The sequence below is a fragment of the Apodemus sylvaticus genome, chromosome 1, assembly GCF_947179515.1.
Source record: "Apodemus sylvaticus chromosome 1, mApoSyl1.1, whole genome shotgun sequence".
Taxonomy (NCBI): domain Eukaryota; kingdom Metazoa; phylum Chordata; class Mammalia; order Rodentia; family Muridae; genus Apodemus; species Apodemus sylvaticus.
Window position 1 is genome coordinate 102782803 of NC_067472.1, and position 20282 is coordinate 102803084.

The window sequence follows — 20282 nt, forward strand, 5'->3', positions numbered from 1 at the left end:
CAATGGCTGGCTGAGAGTGTTCCCCTCTGTATTTGCCATGCACTAGCAGAGCTTCCCAGGTGACAGCTATATCCTGATCTAGTCAGCAAGAACTTGTGGGCATCGATGATAGTGTCTGGGTTTTGTAACTGTATATAGGATGAATCACTAAGTGGGATAGTCTTGGGATGGTCTTTCCCCTAGTCTTTGCTCCACAGTTTATCTCTGTATCTCTTTCTGTGGGTACTTTGTTCACCTTTCTAAGAAGGACCAGAGTATCCATACTTTGCTCTTCCTTCTCCTTGGGCATCATTTGATATGTGAATTGTGTCTTGGGCATTCCAAGCTTCTGGGCTAATAATATCCAATTATCAGTGAGTGTATACCATGTGTGGTTTTTCGTGATTGGGTTACCTCACTTAGGATGATATTTTCCAGTTCTACCCATTTACCTAAGAATTTCATTAATTCATTGTTTTTAATAGCTGAATAGTAAATATTGTGTAAATATACTACATTTTATGTATCCATTCCTCCGTTGAGAGACATCTGGGTTTTTTCCAACTTCTGGCTGTTATAAATAAGGCTGCTATGAACATAGTGGAGCATGTGCCCTTATTGCATGCTGGAGAATCCTCTGTGTATATGCCCAGGAGTGGTATAGCAGGGTCTTCCAGCAGTATCATATCCAGTTTTCTGAGGAACCACCAGACTGATTTCCAGAGTGGTTGTACCAGTTTGCAATCCCACCAGCAGTGGAGGAGTGTTTCTCTTTCTTCACATCTCCACTAGTACCTGCTGTCTCCTGAATTTTTGTTCTTAGCCATTCTGACTGGTGTGAAGTGAAACCTTGGGGTTGTTTTGATTTGCATTTCTCTCATGACTAAGGATGTTGAACATTTCTTTAGGTGCTTCTCAGCCATTTGATATTCCTCAGGTGAAAATTCTTTGTGTAGCTCTGTACCCCATTTTTAATAGGGTAATTTGGTTTTCTGTATGACAAAAACTTCAAGTCTCTGAAGAAAGAAATTGAAGAAGATCTCAGGAGATGGAAAGATCTCCCATGCTCATGGATTAGCAGAATTAATACAGTAAAAATGGCCACCTTGCCTAAAACAATCTACAGATTCAATGCAATCCCCATCAAAATTCCAACTCAATTCTTCATAGAGTTAGAAAGAGCAATTCTCAAATTCATCTGGAATAACAAAAAAAAAAACCCAGGATAGCTAAAACTATCCTCAACAATAAAAACTTCTTAGGGAATCACCATTCTGGACCTCAAGGTATACTACAGAGCAATAGTATTAAAAACTGCATGGTATTGGTACAGTGATAGACAGGTAGATCAATGGAATAGAACTGAAGTTCCAGAAATGAACCTACACACCTATGGTCACTTGATCTTTGACAAAGAAACTAAAACCATCCAGTGGAAAAAAGATAGCCTTTTCAACAAATGGTGTTGGTTCAACTGGCAGTTAGCATGCAGAAGAATGCAAATCGATCCATACTTATCTACTTGTACAAAGTACAATCCAAGTGGATCAAGAAACACTTCTATGTTTTCAATTAATTATTTTTCATACACATTTATTCATTTAGCATATTTGTATACAGGGTATTTGCATATATGCCACAGTGCATGGGTAGAAGGGCTGAGATCAACTTGTGGGAATCAGTTCTCTCCTTCTACCATGCGGGTTTCAGCAATCAAACTCACATCATCAGGCTTGGGAACAAGTGGCTTTACCCACTGAATCATCTTATCAGCTCTTGGGATTTTATTCACCATGAAATATTACTTAATGAATATGAGATTGTCTCATAAAATAATTCTTTTGGGAACTTTGATTTTATTCTACTCTCTTTAAACCCTTTTCCAATCAGAACTCCCAGAGGCAGGGCTGGAGAGGTGGTTACATGGTTAAGCACAGTTTCTGCTTTTTCAGAGGACCCAGGTTCAGTTCCCAGCATCCACATAATGGTTTACAAATATCTCTTATTCTAGTTCTAAGAGATGCTATGCCCTCTTCTGATCTCTGTGAACACTACATGCATGTTGTGAACAAACATATATACCAACAAACATGAAATAAATTTTAACATGAAATCATACACATGAAATAAAATGTTTTTTAAAATGTAGGTGGTAAGCCTGTATAGTCCTTTCCTTTAATTAAAACACATCTGAGGTTTAATGACCAATGTCATAATTGTATTATAAGCCTCTAGAGGTAGAAACCTGATGTCCCTCACCTTTCACAAAGTAAATACCATTTCCTAATTTGGTATACTAATAAATATTTATGAGATCTAAAGTTCAGTAGTCTTTTTCTTTTCCTCTGCTATCACAGCAGTTGCTTATGGATCTTTGTTTGATTACATCCTTGGATGGGTACCTAGCAAAAACATCAAAAACTTCCCACCAACATCCTATGAGTAACTACAGAGGGTAATCCCCTTTTATTCTGTGTCTTAGATTCCTTATATCTGTCTTTCTTCCTTTCCTGTCTATTTCTCTATGGGTAAATGAACAAGTAAGTCTGTGGGGGACTCACTCTTACACTCCTGAGAAAGGAAACTTCAGGTGAGAAAATGCCTCAATCACATGGTTGAGAGCAAGTGTGTGGGGGCATGTTCTTGAGTAATGATTAATGTAGGAAGGCCCAGCATGCTCTAATAAATGCTAGACCCATAAACAGTGGGCTTAGCATGTATAACAAAAGTAGATGAATAAGCCAGGCAGTGCAAATCAGTAAGCAGCATTCTTCTGTGATCTCTTCTTCAGTCTTAGGCAAAGCCTCCTGCTCTGGGTTCCCTCAGTGACACACTGTAAACTGTCAGCCAAATAAATTCCTTTCCAAGGTTGGTTTGATCAGTATTTTATCACTTCAAGAGAAAATGAAAGTAAAACATAGAAGCTGTTTAAGATCTAGCCTTTCGTTGCCTAGAGAACCTCAGCATGTTCTAACTCATCTTGGGACTTATTGTTCTCCCCAAATGGCAAAGCAAAGTGGTAGTATTCAATTAACACACTAAAGTGACAAATGTCTAGAATAGTGCATCTTATGGTATGTGTGGTTGGTAAGTTTTAGCTATGTCCTATTGAAGACATGGGATAATGTTTCTTCCATTTTAGTGTAGGAAAAATCTAATGACTTTTGTTCAGATCACAAGCCTGGCACATACTCTGGGTTCAAGCACAACCTCTTTAATATATGAAAGTTGTCACAATGTGGATCCCAATCTGACAACCTGGTCACCTCAACACATTTTTATAGGTACTTTTAGGGTTCAAGAATCACTGAAGGAAGATCCCCAACTTAAATAGTATGCAAAGGCAAAAGGTGTTTATTCTGTAGAAAGTACCAATATGTTCAGTTCAAACATTCATCAATATCTTTCCACAAATCCAGCCCTACAAAGGATAATAGATGGAAAATGCAAAAATAAGGAGAGCAGTTACACCCTAGAAAAAGCAGGATAGTAATCTTCTTTCAACAAACCCAAAAGAAGATACCCACCCAAACATAAAGATAACATCAAACTAACAGGAAGCAACAATCACTATTCCTTAATATCTCTTAACATCAATATATTTAATTTCCCAATAAAAAGACATAGACTAACAGAATGGATACATAACCAGGACCCAGAATTTTGCTGCATACAGGAAATGCACCTCAGTTTAAAAGGCAATCACAACCTCAAAGTAAAAGGCTGGAAAACAATTTTGCAAGCAAATGGTTCCAGGAAACAAGCTAGAGTAACCATTTTTTTTAGAGTAAAATCATATGTATTTATTCAACAGGAGTCATTAAGACAGAACCATTATCAACTTGTAAGAACCTTATTCAACTTGTAAGAAAACAGCTTCTATAGTACCAATAAAGGGAAGAGTAGGAAGTGAGAGAACAGATGATGGTATGGAGTTGAAAGACAGACTGTTCATGTGTTAAAGTGCTAAGGCCTATGTGCACAAAGATTCCAGTCCGTAAGACTAATGTTAAACTCATCTCTTCCATTCTGATTCTCTTGGTGCTGGTGAAAGGTATGCTGCAGGAACTCATTCCATTAGGAGTCCTGAAAACTCATCAAAGCATTTATGGCTACAGAGGCTTTTTAACTTTGATTCATTCCTCATGTACTAGACCTTTCATATATTTTCCCGGAGGACAAGTCTGATTAAATTATCATTCCCAGCCCAGAACATCCCCCTCTCTATTGAGGCAGAGTCTCATGTAGCTGGGTATGGCCTTGAATTTGCTTTGGTGAAGATGACCTTGGACTCATCTTCTACCCTTCATTTGCCAATTGCTGGGAACTTCAGTCATGTGACCACATCCTTCTCTTCATTAACTACTGGTGGCAAAATGAGACTCTGGAAGAACTGGGCTAGGATATTAAAATGATGACATACAGGGCACAGCAGGTAAATACAGAAGCTGTCCTATGTTGACCTAAGAGCCGCTATCTTGAAGATGAACCTCCAAATTCATTTCTAAACTCTAGGTTACCTGAAAACCTTAGTTTGGTTTTAAAGTTAATTTTATATTCCACATGTTCCATATGAAGGACAGAGGCTATGTGTAAAATAAATTCTAATTTATCTTCAGATGTTTTTGTATAAGTGAATTCAGTTTCCAATTAGGCTCACTTAATAAAGATGAATCTTGGTTAAATTTAATAAAATTGAGTTTTGGCTCAGGTTGACCTCATACAGTGTTCATGAAGCCAGCCAAGTTCAGATACAGGTGCACAGTCCCAAACCCTGATTTGTGACAAAAGCTGCCATAATTTTCAGAAAACTATTATTTTAGTGCATGACTCAGACCAAATTCCATGCTACACTCATAGTGACTCGTGTTAAATAAACCTGCAATTTTTAAAAAGTACTTCTTAAAAAGAGTAAGGCACTCAGGTCCATTTAAAAACTACATCCCAGGTTTATTGTTTTTATCCCTAATTGTTTCTTTAAATTTTTCAGTTAAGACAAAAAAAATCAATTACCCAATAAAAAGACATAGACTAAGAGACTGGATATGTAAGCAGGACCCAACATTTTGCTGCATAGAAGAAAGGAATCTCAGTGTCAAAGACTACATCAGAATAAAAGTCTGATGAACAACCGTTTTTCTAAGCAAATGGTCCCAGGAAACAAGCTGGAGTAACCATTCTACCATTATACTATCCAATAAATTGTTTGTGTTTTCCTGTAATTCTTTTAGAGATTTTTGTGTTTCCTCTTCTGTCTGTTGACCCATGTTCTGTATTTCTTTAAGGGATTTTTTTTGTTTGTTTCCTTTTTAAGGACTTATACCTGTTGACTCATTTTCTCCTGCACTTCTTAAAGGAAGCTTTTTATGTCCTTCTTGAAATTCTCTATCAGCATCATGACATGTGATTTTAAATCCAGATCTTGCTTTTCTGGTGTGTTTGGGTATCCAGGATTTGCTGTTGTGGGAAACTTGGTTCAGATGGTGCCATGTTACTTTGGTTTCTGTTGGTAATGTTCTTGCATTTGCCTTTTTCCATCTGGCTATTCTTGGTGTTAGAATTTACTGAAAATGAAGAAGCAGCATGCCCAAATTTATGGACACAATGAAAGCAGTTCTAAGAAGAAAACTCATAGCTCTGAGTGCCTCCAAAAGGAAGCTAGAACATACAGTAGCAGCCTAACAGCACAAAGAAGCTAATACACCCAAGAGGAGTAGAAGGCAGGAAATCATCAAACTCAGGGCTGAAATAAACCAAGTTGAAACAAAAAGAACTATATAAAGAATCAACAATACCAGGAGCTGGTTCTTTGAGAAAATCAACAAAATTTAAAAAAAAAAAAAAAAAAAAAAAAAACCTTTACCCAGACTAACCAGAGGGCACAGAGACAGTATCTAACTTAACAAAATCAGAAATGAAAAGGGATAAATAAGAACAGAAACTGAAGAAACACAAAAAATTATCAGATCCTACTACAAAAGCCTATACTCAACACAACTGGAAAATCTGGATGAAAAGGACAATTTCCTAGACAGATACCAACTATCAAAGTTTAATCAGGATTAGTTAGACCATCTAAATGGTCCCATAACTCCTAAAGAAGGAGAAGTGGTCATTGAGAGTCTCACAAAAAAAAACAAAAAACAAAAAACAAAAAAACAAAACAAAACAAACAAACAAACAAAAAAACCAGCACCAGATGGTTTCCAGATGGTTTTAGTCCAGAATTCTGTCAGACCTTCAAAGAAGACCTGATACCAATACTCTTAAAACTATTCCACAAAATTGAAACAGAAGGAACACTACCCAACTCATTCTATGAAGCCACAATTTCGCTGATACCAAAACCATACAAAGATCCAACAAAGAAAGAGAACTTTAGACCAATTTCCCCTACAAATATCGATACAAACATATTCAGTAAAATTCTTGCCAATGGAATCCAAGAACACATCAAAACGATCACTCACCATGATCAAGTAGGTTTCATCCCAGGGATGCAGGGATGATTCAATATACAGAAATCCATCAATGTAATCCACTACATAAACAAACTCAAAGGAAAAAACAACATGATCATTTCATTAGATGCTGAAAATGCATTTGACAAAATTCATTATCCTTTCCTGGAAAGAACAGGAATACAAGGTCCATACCTAAACATAGTAAACGCAACAAACAACAAACCAGAAGCCAACATCAATCTGAATGGAAAGAAACTTGAAGCAATCCCACTAAAATCAAGGCCTAGACAAGGCTGCCCTCTCTCTCCATATTTATTCAATATAGTACTTGAAGTTCTAGCTAGAGCAATTAGACAGCAAAAAGAGGTCAAAGGGATACAAAATGGAAAGAAAGAAGTCAAATTATCAATATTTGCAGATGATGTGATAGTACACTTAAGCGACCCAAAAAATTCTACCAGAGAACTCCTACAGCTGATAAACAACTTCAGCAAAGTGGCCGGATATAAAATTAACTCAAACAAATTAATAGCCTTCCTATAATCAAAGGATAAACAGGCTGAGAAAGAAATTAGGGAAATGACACCCTTTGCAATAGTCACAAACAATATAAAGTATTTTGGTGTGACTCTAACCAAACAAGTGAAAGATCTGTATGACAGGAACTTCAAGTCTCTGAAGAAAGAAATCAAAGAAGACCTCAGAAGATGGAAAGATCTTCCATGCTCATGGATTGGGAGAATTAACATAATAAAAATCGCCATCTTGCCAAAAGCAATCTACAGATTCAATGCAATCCCTATCAAAATCCCAACTCAATTCTTCATAGAGTTAGAAAGAGCAATTCTCAAATTCATCTCAAATAACAAAAAAAAAAACAGGATAGCTAAAACTATCCTCAACAGTAAAAGAACTTCTAGGGGAATCAGTATCCTGGACCTCAAGCAGTACTACATAGGAATAGTGTGAAAAACTGCATGGTATTGGTACAGTGACAGGTAGGTAGATCAATGAACTAGAATTGAAGACCCAGAAATGAACTCACACACCCATGGTCACTTGATCTTTGACAAAGGAGCTAAAACCATCCAGTGGAAATAAGATAGCCTTTTCAACAAATGGTGCTGGTTTAACTGGCAGCAAGCATACAAAAGAATGCAAATAGATCCATTCTTATATCCTGGTACTAAGCTCAAGTTCAAGTGGATAAAGGACCTCCACATAAAATCAGACACACACAAACTAATAGAAAAGAAACTGGGGAAGAGCCTTGAGCACATGGGCACAGGGGGAAATTTCCTGAACAAAAATATCAATAGCTTATGTTCTAAGATCATGAACTGACAAATGGGACCTCCTAAAATTATAAAGTTTCTCTAAGGGAAAGAACACTGTCAATAGGACAAAAGGGCAACCAACAAATTGGGAAAACATCTTTACCAACCCTACATATGACAGAGGGCTAATATCCAATATGTACAAAGAACTCAAGAAGTTAGACTCAAGAAAGCCAAATAACCCTATTAAAAATGGGGTACAGAGCTACACAAAGAATTTTCACCCAAGGCATACATATGGCTGAGAAGCACCTAAAGAAATGTTCAACATCCTTAGTCATCTGGAAAATACAAATCAAAAGAACCCTGAGATTTCACCTCACATCAGTCAGAATGGCTAAGATCAAAAACTCAGGAGACAGCAGGTACTGGTGGAGATGGAGAGAAAGAGGAACACTCTTCCACTGTTAGTACAAGCTGGTACAACCACTATGAAAATCAGTCTAGTGGTTCCTCAGAAAACTGGGCATGATACTACTGGGGTACCCTGTTATACCACTCCTGGGCATATACCTAGAATATTCCCCATCATATAGTAAGGACACATGCTACACTATGTTCATAGTAGCCCTATTTATAATAGCCGGAAGCTGGAAATAAACCAGATGTCCCTCAATGGGAGGAATGGATACAGAAAATGTGGTATATTTACACTATGGAATACTACTCGGCTATTAAAAAACAATGAATTCATGAAATTCTTAGGCAAATGTATAAAACTGGAAAATATCATCCTAAAAGAGGTAACCCAATCACAAAAGAACACACATGGTATTCACTCACTGAGAATTCATATTAGCCCAGAAGCTTGGAATACCGAAGATACAAATCACATATCAAATGATACCCAAGAAGAAGGAAGGAGAGGTCCCTTGTCTTGGAAAGGCTAGATGTAGCAGTGTAGGGGAATTCCAGGACAAGGAAGCAAGAGGGGGTTGATTGGGAAACAGGGGGAGGGGAGAGGGCTTATAAGACTTTGGGGAGGAGGGAACCTGGAAAGGGGAAATCATTTGAAATATAAATAAAGATTATATCTAATAAAAAACACCTTTAATGTAAAAAAATATCAAGTCCTTATACAGGCTGTTAAAGAGAGTCTTATCTTGTCAAAATAAACACTAATCACAGTGTCCTTTGTCTGGGTATCTACTCAAGTTATTTCTTTAACTTCTGAATAGTTTCAGTCTTTGTTGTTTGTATTGAAATAGATCTTGGCATTTTTATAACTGTGTCCCATATCCTACATCTTTGCTCATAGACCAGGATTAATGTCTTCAACAGGGCAGTAAGATTTTCATATTTATGTCCTGTAATAGACTAGGAATCTCCTTTTACTTCAGTATCTTGGAAGCAACTATTTGAACTGTGCATTTTTCCCATGGAGTGTCATACATTTCTTGGCACATTTGTCAAAAGTTTGAAAATGCCTTCCCATCTGTTGAAGTGCTTTCTAGGGAAGGAGTGTTTCTGCTAGTCAAGATGATGCCCAAAAAGGAGAACATATTTTCTTAGGTTCACGATGAACTAGATTGATAAAGAACATGTTTTCCTAGTCTTTTCCAGGGATCTAGACAAAAAGGGGATGCGAAGAAGGTTATTTAACATGTCTGCTCTAAAGCTACTTTAATGCAGATATCTATTTGAATAGTAGGTACCTTTGCAAAATAATATTCTCAGTTTATGAAGTTACTGGATTTCCATGCTGCTATTAAATGTTAGAGGCTTTATTATCAACACAAAACTCCAATGCCACTTTTAAATAAGAGGTTTTGAGGCCATATAGGGCATTCTTGATAATAGTAAATATCCTAATAACAGTTTAGGAGAAGATATCTGATCATCTTTTATAAACTGGCAAGTGATGCACAAAGAACTCACAAAATATTGTAGCCTTTAGTTTTTTTCTGTTAAGTAAGTTGTTAATTTCTTTGCCTCTGTGTACATGATCCACAATTTTTAAAGGATACAGAATACACAGGGAAAGATTTGAAATCTGAATCAAGTAACTACACATGGCATCACTCAGCAGCTCCTCTTCCTCATGCGTTCTGTGTCTCAGGATGGTTGTGAAACAGGTGAATGAAAGCTTAACAACTCATGGTCAGTCAGTTAAACCGTTTCTCCCAGGCTTTGGCCCTGTGCAGGGCTTTGTCCCCTTAGGGATGGCATTGTTTTTGAATGAGCTTGGAAAGTGTAACTCACCTACAGGATCTTGGAAGAAGTAAGAATAAAGAGAACTAAAACCAAATATAAATTATCCATTTGTCATTTGGAGCAGAAAGGGTTAGCAGGACACAGCTATGTGGAGGTCTCTCCTAGGAATTCAGCTTTCTGCTGGGAAGTGCTCTTACAAGACAGCTCCTGGATTCCTCATAAAACCCCTCGTCTCAAGCCTTATAGTGTTCCCATTGCAAGATTTTTCTCTTTTGGGGGGGTTATAGCAAATCGGAACCATTTTGGAGCCAGTGTCAGAAGTCAGATCTGGTTTTGAGCCTCTCTAGAAGAATCTCTTGTCCTGTAAGTTTTGGGATTAGTCTCTTTCTCCTCTCTGCTCTCCTCTCCTCTCTTCTTCTCTCCTCTCCTCTCCTCCTCTCCTCCTCTCCTCGTAGACCTATTTTGAAAATTCTATGCCTGATGTGTCTGTTTAGGAACACTGAAGACTTTAAGAATCCATCAGGCAGTGTAAATTCTTTAGATTATTTATAAAAAGATTTATGTAGTTTAAAGGAATTGATTAATATAAACTCAGCAGTACTTAGCAACAGATAAACTAGAACAAGTTAATATGTTAGGTTAACTTAAAATATAACATTAAAAATAGTTACTACAAATATGGACTGTAATTATAAACAGTTATTAATTCATTTCACATTTAAGACTGTAAAAATGACATTATGAATTTTCAGGAAATGGGTGGAATCGGGAAATGTCCTACTAAGTGAAGTAACCTCAGCTCAGAAAGACAAATAGCACATTCTCCCTCATGTGTGTGTCTAGCCTTCAACTTTTAAGCATGCATAACCAGGTGGATCTAAATAAGGATAAAGGAAAAGAAATGTGATGGGAATCCATGTGACTGTATAAAACTGCTTTAAGGGACAGCGTGGAGAAGACAGTGGAGCAAAGCAGAAAGACTAAAGGGTACAGAGGAAGGGGCCAGGATGGTGAGGGGAGAGGGAAGCAACACAAATGCAGATCATGGATGAAAACCCCATCCAGAACTCTCACTTTGCAAGGTTTAAAAATTACAATCAGCGGTAGGAGTTCTCTGGTAGAATTTTTGGGATTGCTCATGTATACTATGATATCATCTGCAAATTATGATACTTTGACTTTTCCTTTCCAATTTGCATCTCCTTGACCTCTTTTAGTTGTCTTATTACTCTTGCTAAAATTTCAAGCACTCTATTGCAGAGATACAAGAGTGTGGACAGCCTTGCCTTGTCCCTGATTTTAGTGGAATTGCTTTAATCTTCCCTCCATTTAATCTGATGTTGGCTATTGACTTGCTGTATAATGTATAGGTATGTGCTTTGTATCCCTGATCTCTCCAAGACCTTTTATCATGAAGGGATGTTGGATTTTGGCAAAGGTTTTTCAGCACCCAATGAGATGATCATGTAGCTTTTTCTTTCAGTTTGTTTATATGGTGGATTACATTGATGATTTTTTTGTATAGTGAACCATTCTTGCATCCTTGGGAGAAAGCCTACTTGATCAATGTGGATGATGTTTTTGATGTGTTCTTGAATTTGGTTTGTGGATATTTTACTGAGTATTTTTGCATCAATGTTCATAAGGGAAACTGGTCTGAAAGTCTCTTTCTTTGTTGAGTCTTTGTGTGGTTTAGTAATCAGAGTGACTATAGGGGTCATTGATTTAAATTTGGTAAATTGTCTCGATCTAGAAAATAGTCCATTTCATTTAGAGTGTTTGATTTTTTGTAAAGTAAAGGCTTTTGAAGTAAGACCTAATGATTTTTTTTTAATTTCCTCAGTGTCTGTTGTTATATCTTCCTTTTAATTTTTTATTTTGTTAATTTAGATACTGTTTCTCTGTCTTTTAGTTAGTTTGGATAAGTATCTATTTATCCTGTTGATTTTCTCCAAGAACCAGCTCTTGGTTTTGTTGATTCTTTGTCTAGTTCTCTTTGTTTCTAATTGATTGATTTTGGCCCTGAGTTTGATCATTTCCTGCCATCTACTCTTCTTGGGTGCATTTGCTTCATCTTGCTCTAGAGATTTTAGATGTGTTGTTAAAGTTGCTCACATAGCATTCCTCCAATTTCTTTATGGAGACACTTAGTGGTATGAACTTTCCTCTTAGCACGGTTTAAATTGTGTCCCACATGTTCGGGTATGTTGTGTCTTCATTTTCATTGATTTCTAAATGGTCTTTAAGTTCTTTCTTTCTCTTTCCCTCTTTCTTTCCTTCTTCCTTCCTTCCTTTGTTCTTTGACCCAGTGGCCATTCAGTAGAGAGTTGTTCTGTTTCCACGAATTTGTAGGCTTTTTGTTGTTGTTGTTGTTGAACAACAACCAGATTTAATACAAGGTGATCAGAGAAGGTGTAAGGGGTTGTTTCAATCTTTTTGTATCTGTTGAGGCTTGCTTTGTGACTTAGTATATGATCAATTTTGGAGACAGTTCCATGAGGCACTGTGAAAAAAAGTATATTCTTTTGTGTTTGGGTAAAATCTGTTAGGTCCATTAGGTTCATGGCCACCAAGGTGAAAATGACTCAGGGACATACAGTCGCCCATTCCCTCAGACCTAAACCTCAGAGCCATGGAGGATGCCCAGCAAGACATCTAACAGAATCTATCAAGTACATGAGTGAATTGCTTCTGAAAAATTATAGCAGAGCCCAAACACTTAATACTCACCTATATGTTATGACTGCTCAGAAAGAGACAGAGAGACTGGTGGTTAGATCTGAACTATCCTGTAGGGTTCCTGGCTAGGTGTTGAGAGTAGGTGGTGGGAACTTTAAGAGCTGGGCTATATCAAGAGGCATTTGGCTCTTACTGGCATGCTCTTGATACTCATCATGGGATAATTTCCACCCCCTTTTGATTTTTGGTTATTTTTTTATGAGATTCTTCTACCACATTAAGCTGCCATGCTACTAAAATAAGAGAAATGCTTAGCCCCAGACTGAAACCTATAAAATAGCCTAGATAAATCTTGCCACTTTATAAGCCTAATGGAAAGGCAGTTATCACAATACTTAAAAGGCTTCCTTTGGATCGTTTCCTATTGTGCTCTATTCTAACATCACAGACATGTTCCTTGAATGTCACAGCTTTAGTTGATTCTTCTACTTAAGTGGAGATTCATACCTTTTCAGTGGTTTTGTTCTCAGGGTCATTTGCAGGCGTTAATGTTACAACTCACCTGATTTTAACTCAGTCATCACATTGTAAACATGTGCATCAGTGGATGGAAGGGACAGACATTTATATTAAAATCAAACATGCTGAAGAGAAAAAAAATATGGAGTTAAAAAAGCTTAAAAAAGAAATAATGTAGTGACCTCAATCCTTCAGATTTATGTGCCTAAAATCAGAAAAGGAGACATTCGCTCACTCTAACATTAATATTCCTTTGAAAAATAGGAAACCACAATGTTTGTAAAAGTAGTTATGCTTCAGTGATTTTCCATAAGCTTCTAATGAGTTGTTAGTTCTCGGTGAGGTCATCTTTTAAAATCATCCTTCTGCAGGCAGAATTTTCCTTACAAATAATTAGATTTCTGATTACTACCAGTGCAAACCTTTTACTTGTATCACCCAGGGAGGTTTATTTGTATATATACCTTTAAATTTTTCTTTTCTTTTATTGTAATTATAGACAGTTGTGAACTGCCATGTGGGTGGTAGGAATTAATTCTGGGTCCTCTGGAAGAGTAGCCAGTACTCTTAACTGCTGAGCCATCTCTCTAGCCACCTTATTATAGTTTTTGTTCTTTGTAATTGTGTGTGAGTGTTCACGCATGTGTGTACACATGTGCTCATGCATGTGTATACATGAACATGTACCATGGCTGTGGAAAGAGGTCAAATGACAACTTGCTGAAGTAGATGATCTTTTTCTACCCTGTGGGTTCTGGTATTGAACTAAAATCAACAGGGTTGACTTACTTGCCTTTTCTACTGAGCCATCCTGCCAGCTCTTATTACCAAATTCAGTCTCCTTTTAAATATAAGACTAGAGAAGCCCATGAACAATACAATACAGATCTGAAAGCTTGGGTGTCTTTACAAATATTAGTGCTGTTTATTCTCCAAGTTCACCTGTGTTCAGTTTGATATCTAATACATAAATGGATCTTTCCATTGATGACGACAGACAAAAACTGGTTCTTCAGTGTTTCTAAACTCCATGATATATAGCAGAGATTTGAAGCATTTCTTTTTTGTTGTCATTACAGAATGTGTGCCTTTCACCTAGAGGTATCTGCTTCCTTCAGTCACCATGCCATCCTTCAACCAGAGCACAGTCTACCCAACAGTCTTCTTCCTCACTGGCATTCCTGGTCTTGAGGCCTCTCATACCTGGATTTCCATCCCTTTCTGTTGTCTGTATGCCATCGCCATCTCTGGGAATGGCATGATCCTCTTTATCATCATCACTGAATCAAGCCTCCATGAACCCATGTACTATTTCCTGTCCATGCTCTCCTTCACAGACCTGGGTCTGTGCCTTTCCACATTGGTAACTGTGTTGGGAATATTCTGGTTTAATATTAGAGAAATTAGCTTTGATGCATGCATTGGTCAAATGTTCTTTATCCATGGCTTTACATTCATGGAATCTTCAGTCCTCCTGGTGATGGCCTTTGACCGATTTATTGCGATCTGTAACCCACTGAGGTATGCTATGATCTTAACCAATCCACGAATCATTGCAGTGGGCTTTGCAATCATAATTAGGGGAACAACAGCTCTTATTCCTTTACTCCTGCTCCTCAAGCGTCTGTCTTTTTGTCGTAGTCATGTGCTTCATCATTCCTACTGTTTCCATCCTGATGTGATGAAGCTTTCATGCTCAGATACCAGGATCAACAGTGCGTTTGGCTTGGCCATTGTCATCTCTACTGCAGGTTTGGACTCTGTCTTGATCCTCCTCTCCTATGTTCTAATCATTCATTCTGTCCTTTGCATTGCATCCAAGGAGGAAAGGAAAAAGGCGTTTGGCACCTGTGTCTCCCATCTCAGTGCTGTTGCCATCTTCTACATCCCTATGATCAGCCTGTCGTTAGTGCACAGATTTGGGAAACATGCCCCTCCCTTTGTGCACACTCTGATTGCCAATGTTTATCTGCTCATTCCTCCGGTAATGAATCCCATAATCTATAGTGTGAAAACCAAACAAATTCGCAAGGCCATGGTGAAAGTATTTTTTTTTTAATCCATCTTAGGAAAATTTTAAAGTTCTTTTTAAAAGAGAGCCTTCAATTTCTGTTTTATTATTCACTTGTGTGATTTAACACTGTACCTTGAAAGAGTCTGTTAACAAATACATTTCACTTATTCTAATTTTGTAAGTTCCTGCTTATGGAGTTTTAGACTCCTCTGGATTCCCTAATAACAGAGATATCATGTTGTCTAGTTATTATATTATTATTACTGCTGTAACTGTCAGAATATGTTAAAGTGTGCTTATGATCATTGATAAATTGATGTTAGTCCTCTAGATTATGTAACCACTAATGTCCCATATCATAAAGACCCTAATATATGTTTTAATAATTGTATAATTTACATAATACCTTTAAAATGATAATTATTGTCATTCAACTATTCGGAGTTGAATAAGATGTAATAGTAGAATCACTAAAGAATCGATGAGAAAATGCGATTGAAATGAATCATCTGGTACTCCAATATATCTTAATTAAAAATAATTAATGAAAACAAAGAATTTGTGGTAAAACAAAGAATTTTTTACATCTAGTTCTTGATGGAGAAAGACTATGTTCTGTTCTCTGTATCAATTTAATGCTAAACTCTACATCATGTTAAATCCTTTAAAGTGCTTTTGGAAAAAATTAATGAAGAATATTTGGCTGTCTATGGAGCAGTAACAACAGAAACATCTTTTTAAAGGTTACAGGGCAATGGACTCAAAGCTTCTCTGCTTGCCTGCACAGAACCTACACAAGATTAAGACACTCAGCATTGCATACCAACATAGATGGGGAGAGACTTTCACAAATGCGCTTTTATAGGGTGGATTTCTGACACTGCAAGTAAGACTTATAAGATCGTTTCTTCACAGAAACTGAAGGAGCTTACAGTGAGGTGGAGGGGAAGGAAACCATAAAGTAGAAGGAGCCCATGGGAGCCTCATCCTCTGGGGTCCACAGCATCTCCATCTGGAATTTCCTGATGAAGAAATTTTAGAAATCCCAAGACAGCTGTTCCCATAAATGTTCTTTATCCCTGTGCAGAAGACCTCAGCTCCTCAGCCTGCTCTGAGAGAAAAGCACCAAAGAACATCTGTGTACTTGTAAGCACAGCTGTTGCATTCAAGAAAGCAATAGACTTTACCGCTGCTGTTTTGCATTAGAATAAAAAGATTTTATTATCCTCATGGAGGTCTTCTGGATTCCTAAGGAAACCTAGAAAAATAGAAATCTGTAACTTTGGGCCATCTGTTCTAAAAGAGTTTAGTAGTGATATAGTACAATTGTCTTGTTTCACAGAGCAGGTTGAAGAACCATTACAATTCTGAGTTTCCTGGGTACATTTGGAACATTTCAAACTGTCATGTAAAGCCTGATGCCACTCCTTCCCTGTGTGCACTGCTCCAACATTGTCATCTTCATTGGCCATTATCATACACCTCCTGTATTCTGTTTGCCTGTTATTACATTGATTCTTCAGAAATGCTGCTATTTTTAATCCCACATCCCATTTCTGATCTGCCAAAGTTCATACTGTAATGTTATGTACTCATTGAAGAACTCAGTCTAGTGAAGGCAGAAATTTCTTGGGACCTAGGACTGTCCAGTATTCTGACAAGTTTGCTGCATCATTGGGCAGAGAAAAGACAATTCAAGTTAGTTAGGTGTAGGACCTTTGGTACTGAGTTAAAGTTTAGATGGGATGTCATTATCTTAGAAAAAAGCCAGCACTATGGGGGACAGGTATGGAACTTGTTGAGGCTTCCTAGTTAGCTGACAACCTTGCCTCATGATCAGTAAGAATCCTTGTCTGGAGAGAATAAGATGAAAGTTGATAGAGAATACACCTGAAGAATTCCTCTGTCAAATGTAGGTGCTGGTTCAATTGGAGGTCAGCATGCAAAAGAATGCGAATTGATCCATTCTTATCTCCATGTACTAAACTCCACTCCAAGTGGATCAAGGACCTCCACGTAAAACCAGACACACTGAAACAAATAGAAAAGAAACTGGGGAAAACCCTTGAGGACATGGGCACTGGAGAAAAGTTCCTGAACAGAAAACCAATAGCTTATGCTCTAAGATCAAGAATTGAAAAATGGGACCTCATAAAATTACAAAGTTTCTATAAGGCAAAGGACACTGTTAAAAGGACAAAATGGCAACCAACAAATTGGGAAAGGATATTCACCAACCGTACATCTGATAGAGGGCTAATATCCAATATATACAAAGAACTCAAGAAGTTAGACCACAGGGAACCAAATAACCCTATTAAAAATGGGGTACAGATCTAAAGAAAGAATTTTCACCTGAAGAAATTCGGATGGCCGAGAGGCACCTTAAGAAGTGCTCAACATCATTAGTCATTAGGGAAATGCAAATCAAAACAACCCTGAGATTTCACCTCACACAAGTCAGAATGGCTAAGGTCAAAAACTCAGGAGACAGCAGGTGTTGGAGAGGATATTGAGAAAGAGGAATACTCCTCCACTGCTGGTGGGGCTGTAAGATGGTACAACCACTTTGGAAATCAGTCTGGTGGTTCCTCAGAAAACTGGACATGACACTTCCAGCTGTACCTCTCCTGGGCATATACCCAAAGGATTCCCCGGCATGCAATAAAGACATATGCTCCATTATGTTCATAGAAGCTTTATTTATAATAGCCAGAAGCTGGAAAGAACCCAGATGCCCCTCAAAGAAGGAATGGATACAGAAAATGTGGTATATTTACACAATGGAATACTACTCAACAATTAGAAACAATGAATTCACAAAATTTTTAATCAAATGGTTTGATCTGGAAAATATCATCCTAAGTGAGGTAACCCAATCACAGAAGAATGCACATGGAATGCAATCTCTGATAAGTGGATATTAACTAGCCCAGAAGTTCTGAATGCCCAAGGCACAAATCGCATAACAAATGACTCCCATGAAGAAGTATGGAGAGGGTCCTGATCCTGGAAAGGATTGATCTAGCGTTGGAGGGGAATATAAGGACAGAGAAAAAGGAGGGAGGTGATTGGAGAATGGGTAGAGAGAAGGTTTATGGGACATATGGGGAGGGGAGATCCGGGAAAGGGGAAATCATTTGGAATGTAAACAAAGAATATAGAAAATAAAAATATTTTAAAAAAAGCATTATTGTACATATTTTTGTTATGGTATGATTTTCTTTTCTTCCTCCCTCCTTTTCTCTATCTCTCCCACCCTCCCACCCTCCCACACTCCTTCCTTGCCTCCCTCCCTTCTTTTCTTGCTTTCTTTCTGGTGCTAGGACAGACCCCAGAACTTCTACTATGTGATGTTCTTCTGCTGAGCCAATCTCAGGCCCTCCTTGCCCTTTAATGAGGCAAGAGATGGCAAATTTTGTCTGGTCCTCTAGTCACCCCCTCCTAAAATACACCCCTCCTAAAATAAAAAAAAAACATACAATTGCTCCCTCTTATGTTTTCATATGCTTCTAAAAAATGATTCCACATGAAAAAGAAAAGCCGTGATTTATGCCTAAGTCTGGCTTAATTCACTTAGTGTACTATAGTTCTTATAATATAGTACATCCTTTTATAATTCTTCATTCCATGGCTTTGTTCCTCTAAGGGAATAGTTTCAGTTGTTCCTTCAGTTTTCCTACTCCATATGTAACAAGCTATTATTTGTAATAGCTATTGTCTTTCAAAAATGTTTACTAAAGAGACCCACATTGTACTGGGTGTATCAACAATATATACTATCATTGTAGGACACTCAGCTGAAAATACTGAAGTTTGAAGTCAATATATAAACCTTAGAGAACACCACAGCTTCTTCCATCACTTTCCTGCTCACTGGTGTGCCCGGGCTGGAAGCCTTCCACACCTGGATCTCCATTCCCTTCTGCTTTCTCTACGCAACTGCACTGTCAGGGAACAGCCTGATTCTCTTCACCATTATCATCAGCCCAGCCCCCACAGCCCATGTATTACTTTCTCTCCATGCTGTCCACTACCCACCTCAGACTCTGCATATCCACTCTGGTCACCATGCTGAGGATATTCTGGTTCAATGCCAGGGAGATCAGCTTCAATGCCTGCCTGTCACAGATGTTCTTCATTTCACTATTCACTGTCATGGAATCCTCAGTGCTGTTGGCTATGGCTTATGATCGTTATGTGGCCATTTCTAACCCTCTTAGGTATGCCTCTGTCTTAACTGACCTTAAAATAGTAGTAATAAGAATAGCAAACATCACTCAGGAACCCTAATCCAGACTCCCCATCAGTGCTCCTGAAAAGATTATCCTTTTGCAGCAGCTATGTGCCCCGCCACTCCTACTGGTTCCACCCAGATATCATGAAACTCTCATGCACAGACACCAGGTTCAACAGTGCAGTAGGGCTCACTGCCCTTATCTCCACTGCTGGAGTTGACTGTGTCTTCATCGTCCTTGCAAATATCCTGATCATTCAAACTGTCCTCAGCATTACTTCTCCAGAAGAGAGGAAGAAAACCTTTAGCACTTATATCTCTCATACTGGGGCTGTGTCTATGTTCTATATTCTACTGCTCAGTCTGTCCTTTGTCCACAGATTTGGCAGACAAGCTCCCCCTATGCCCATGCTCTGATTGCCAATGCCTACCTGCTGATCCCTCCAGTCATGAACCCCATCATCTACAGTGTGAAGACCAAGCAGATACGCAAGACTGTGCTGAACATTCTCCATTCTACCATAACAAAGAGCTAGATTGTTGTTTCATATGTTTTGTGCATTTGGCACTCTACGGAAAAAGAACGTGACCTTTAAGGAGGATAGAATGCTGAGAGATATTGTAACATTTTAATATTGACAGCTATCAAAATGATAGATTTGATTGCAAGAAAGAATCTATGAGCCAAAAGAGAGTAATGTAAACTCTAGATTTTCAAGATATCAGTGTTACCTAAAATGTCACGATAGCAGTGTCTTTCCTTATTCTTATTGAAAGATTTCAATGATATTGCTATCCAACTCTCTTCTTTATTATCAGAAATAGCATTACTTCTATTCATAAGTGGAAATAAAATATAAATTATCATTCTAAATTACCAAATGTAATTACCTATATAT

General features: G+C 37.8%; 1 protein-coding gene and 1 pseudogene across 1 annotated transcript; both read left to right on the forward strand.

The window, feature by feature from the left end:
* The first annotated feature begins 14255 nt into the window (after positions 1 to 14255).
* Positions 14256 to 16326, forward strand: LOC127683586 (olfactory receptor 51F2-like). Its single transcript, XM_052180933.1, has 2 exons — positions 14256 to 15176; positions 16303 to 16326. The coding sequence occupies exons 1-2, from the start codon at positions 14256 to 14258 to the stop codon at positions 16324 to 16326; spliced, it is 945 nt and encodes a 314-aa protein (XP_052036893.1).
* Positions 16327 to 16886: 560 nt separating this feature from the next.
* LOC127683691 (olfactory receptor 51F2-like) lies at positions 16887 to 19919 on the forward strand (annotated as a pseudogene).
* Positions 19920 to 20282: the final 363 nt, after the last annotated feature.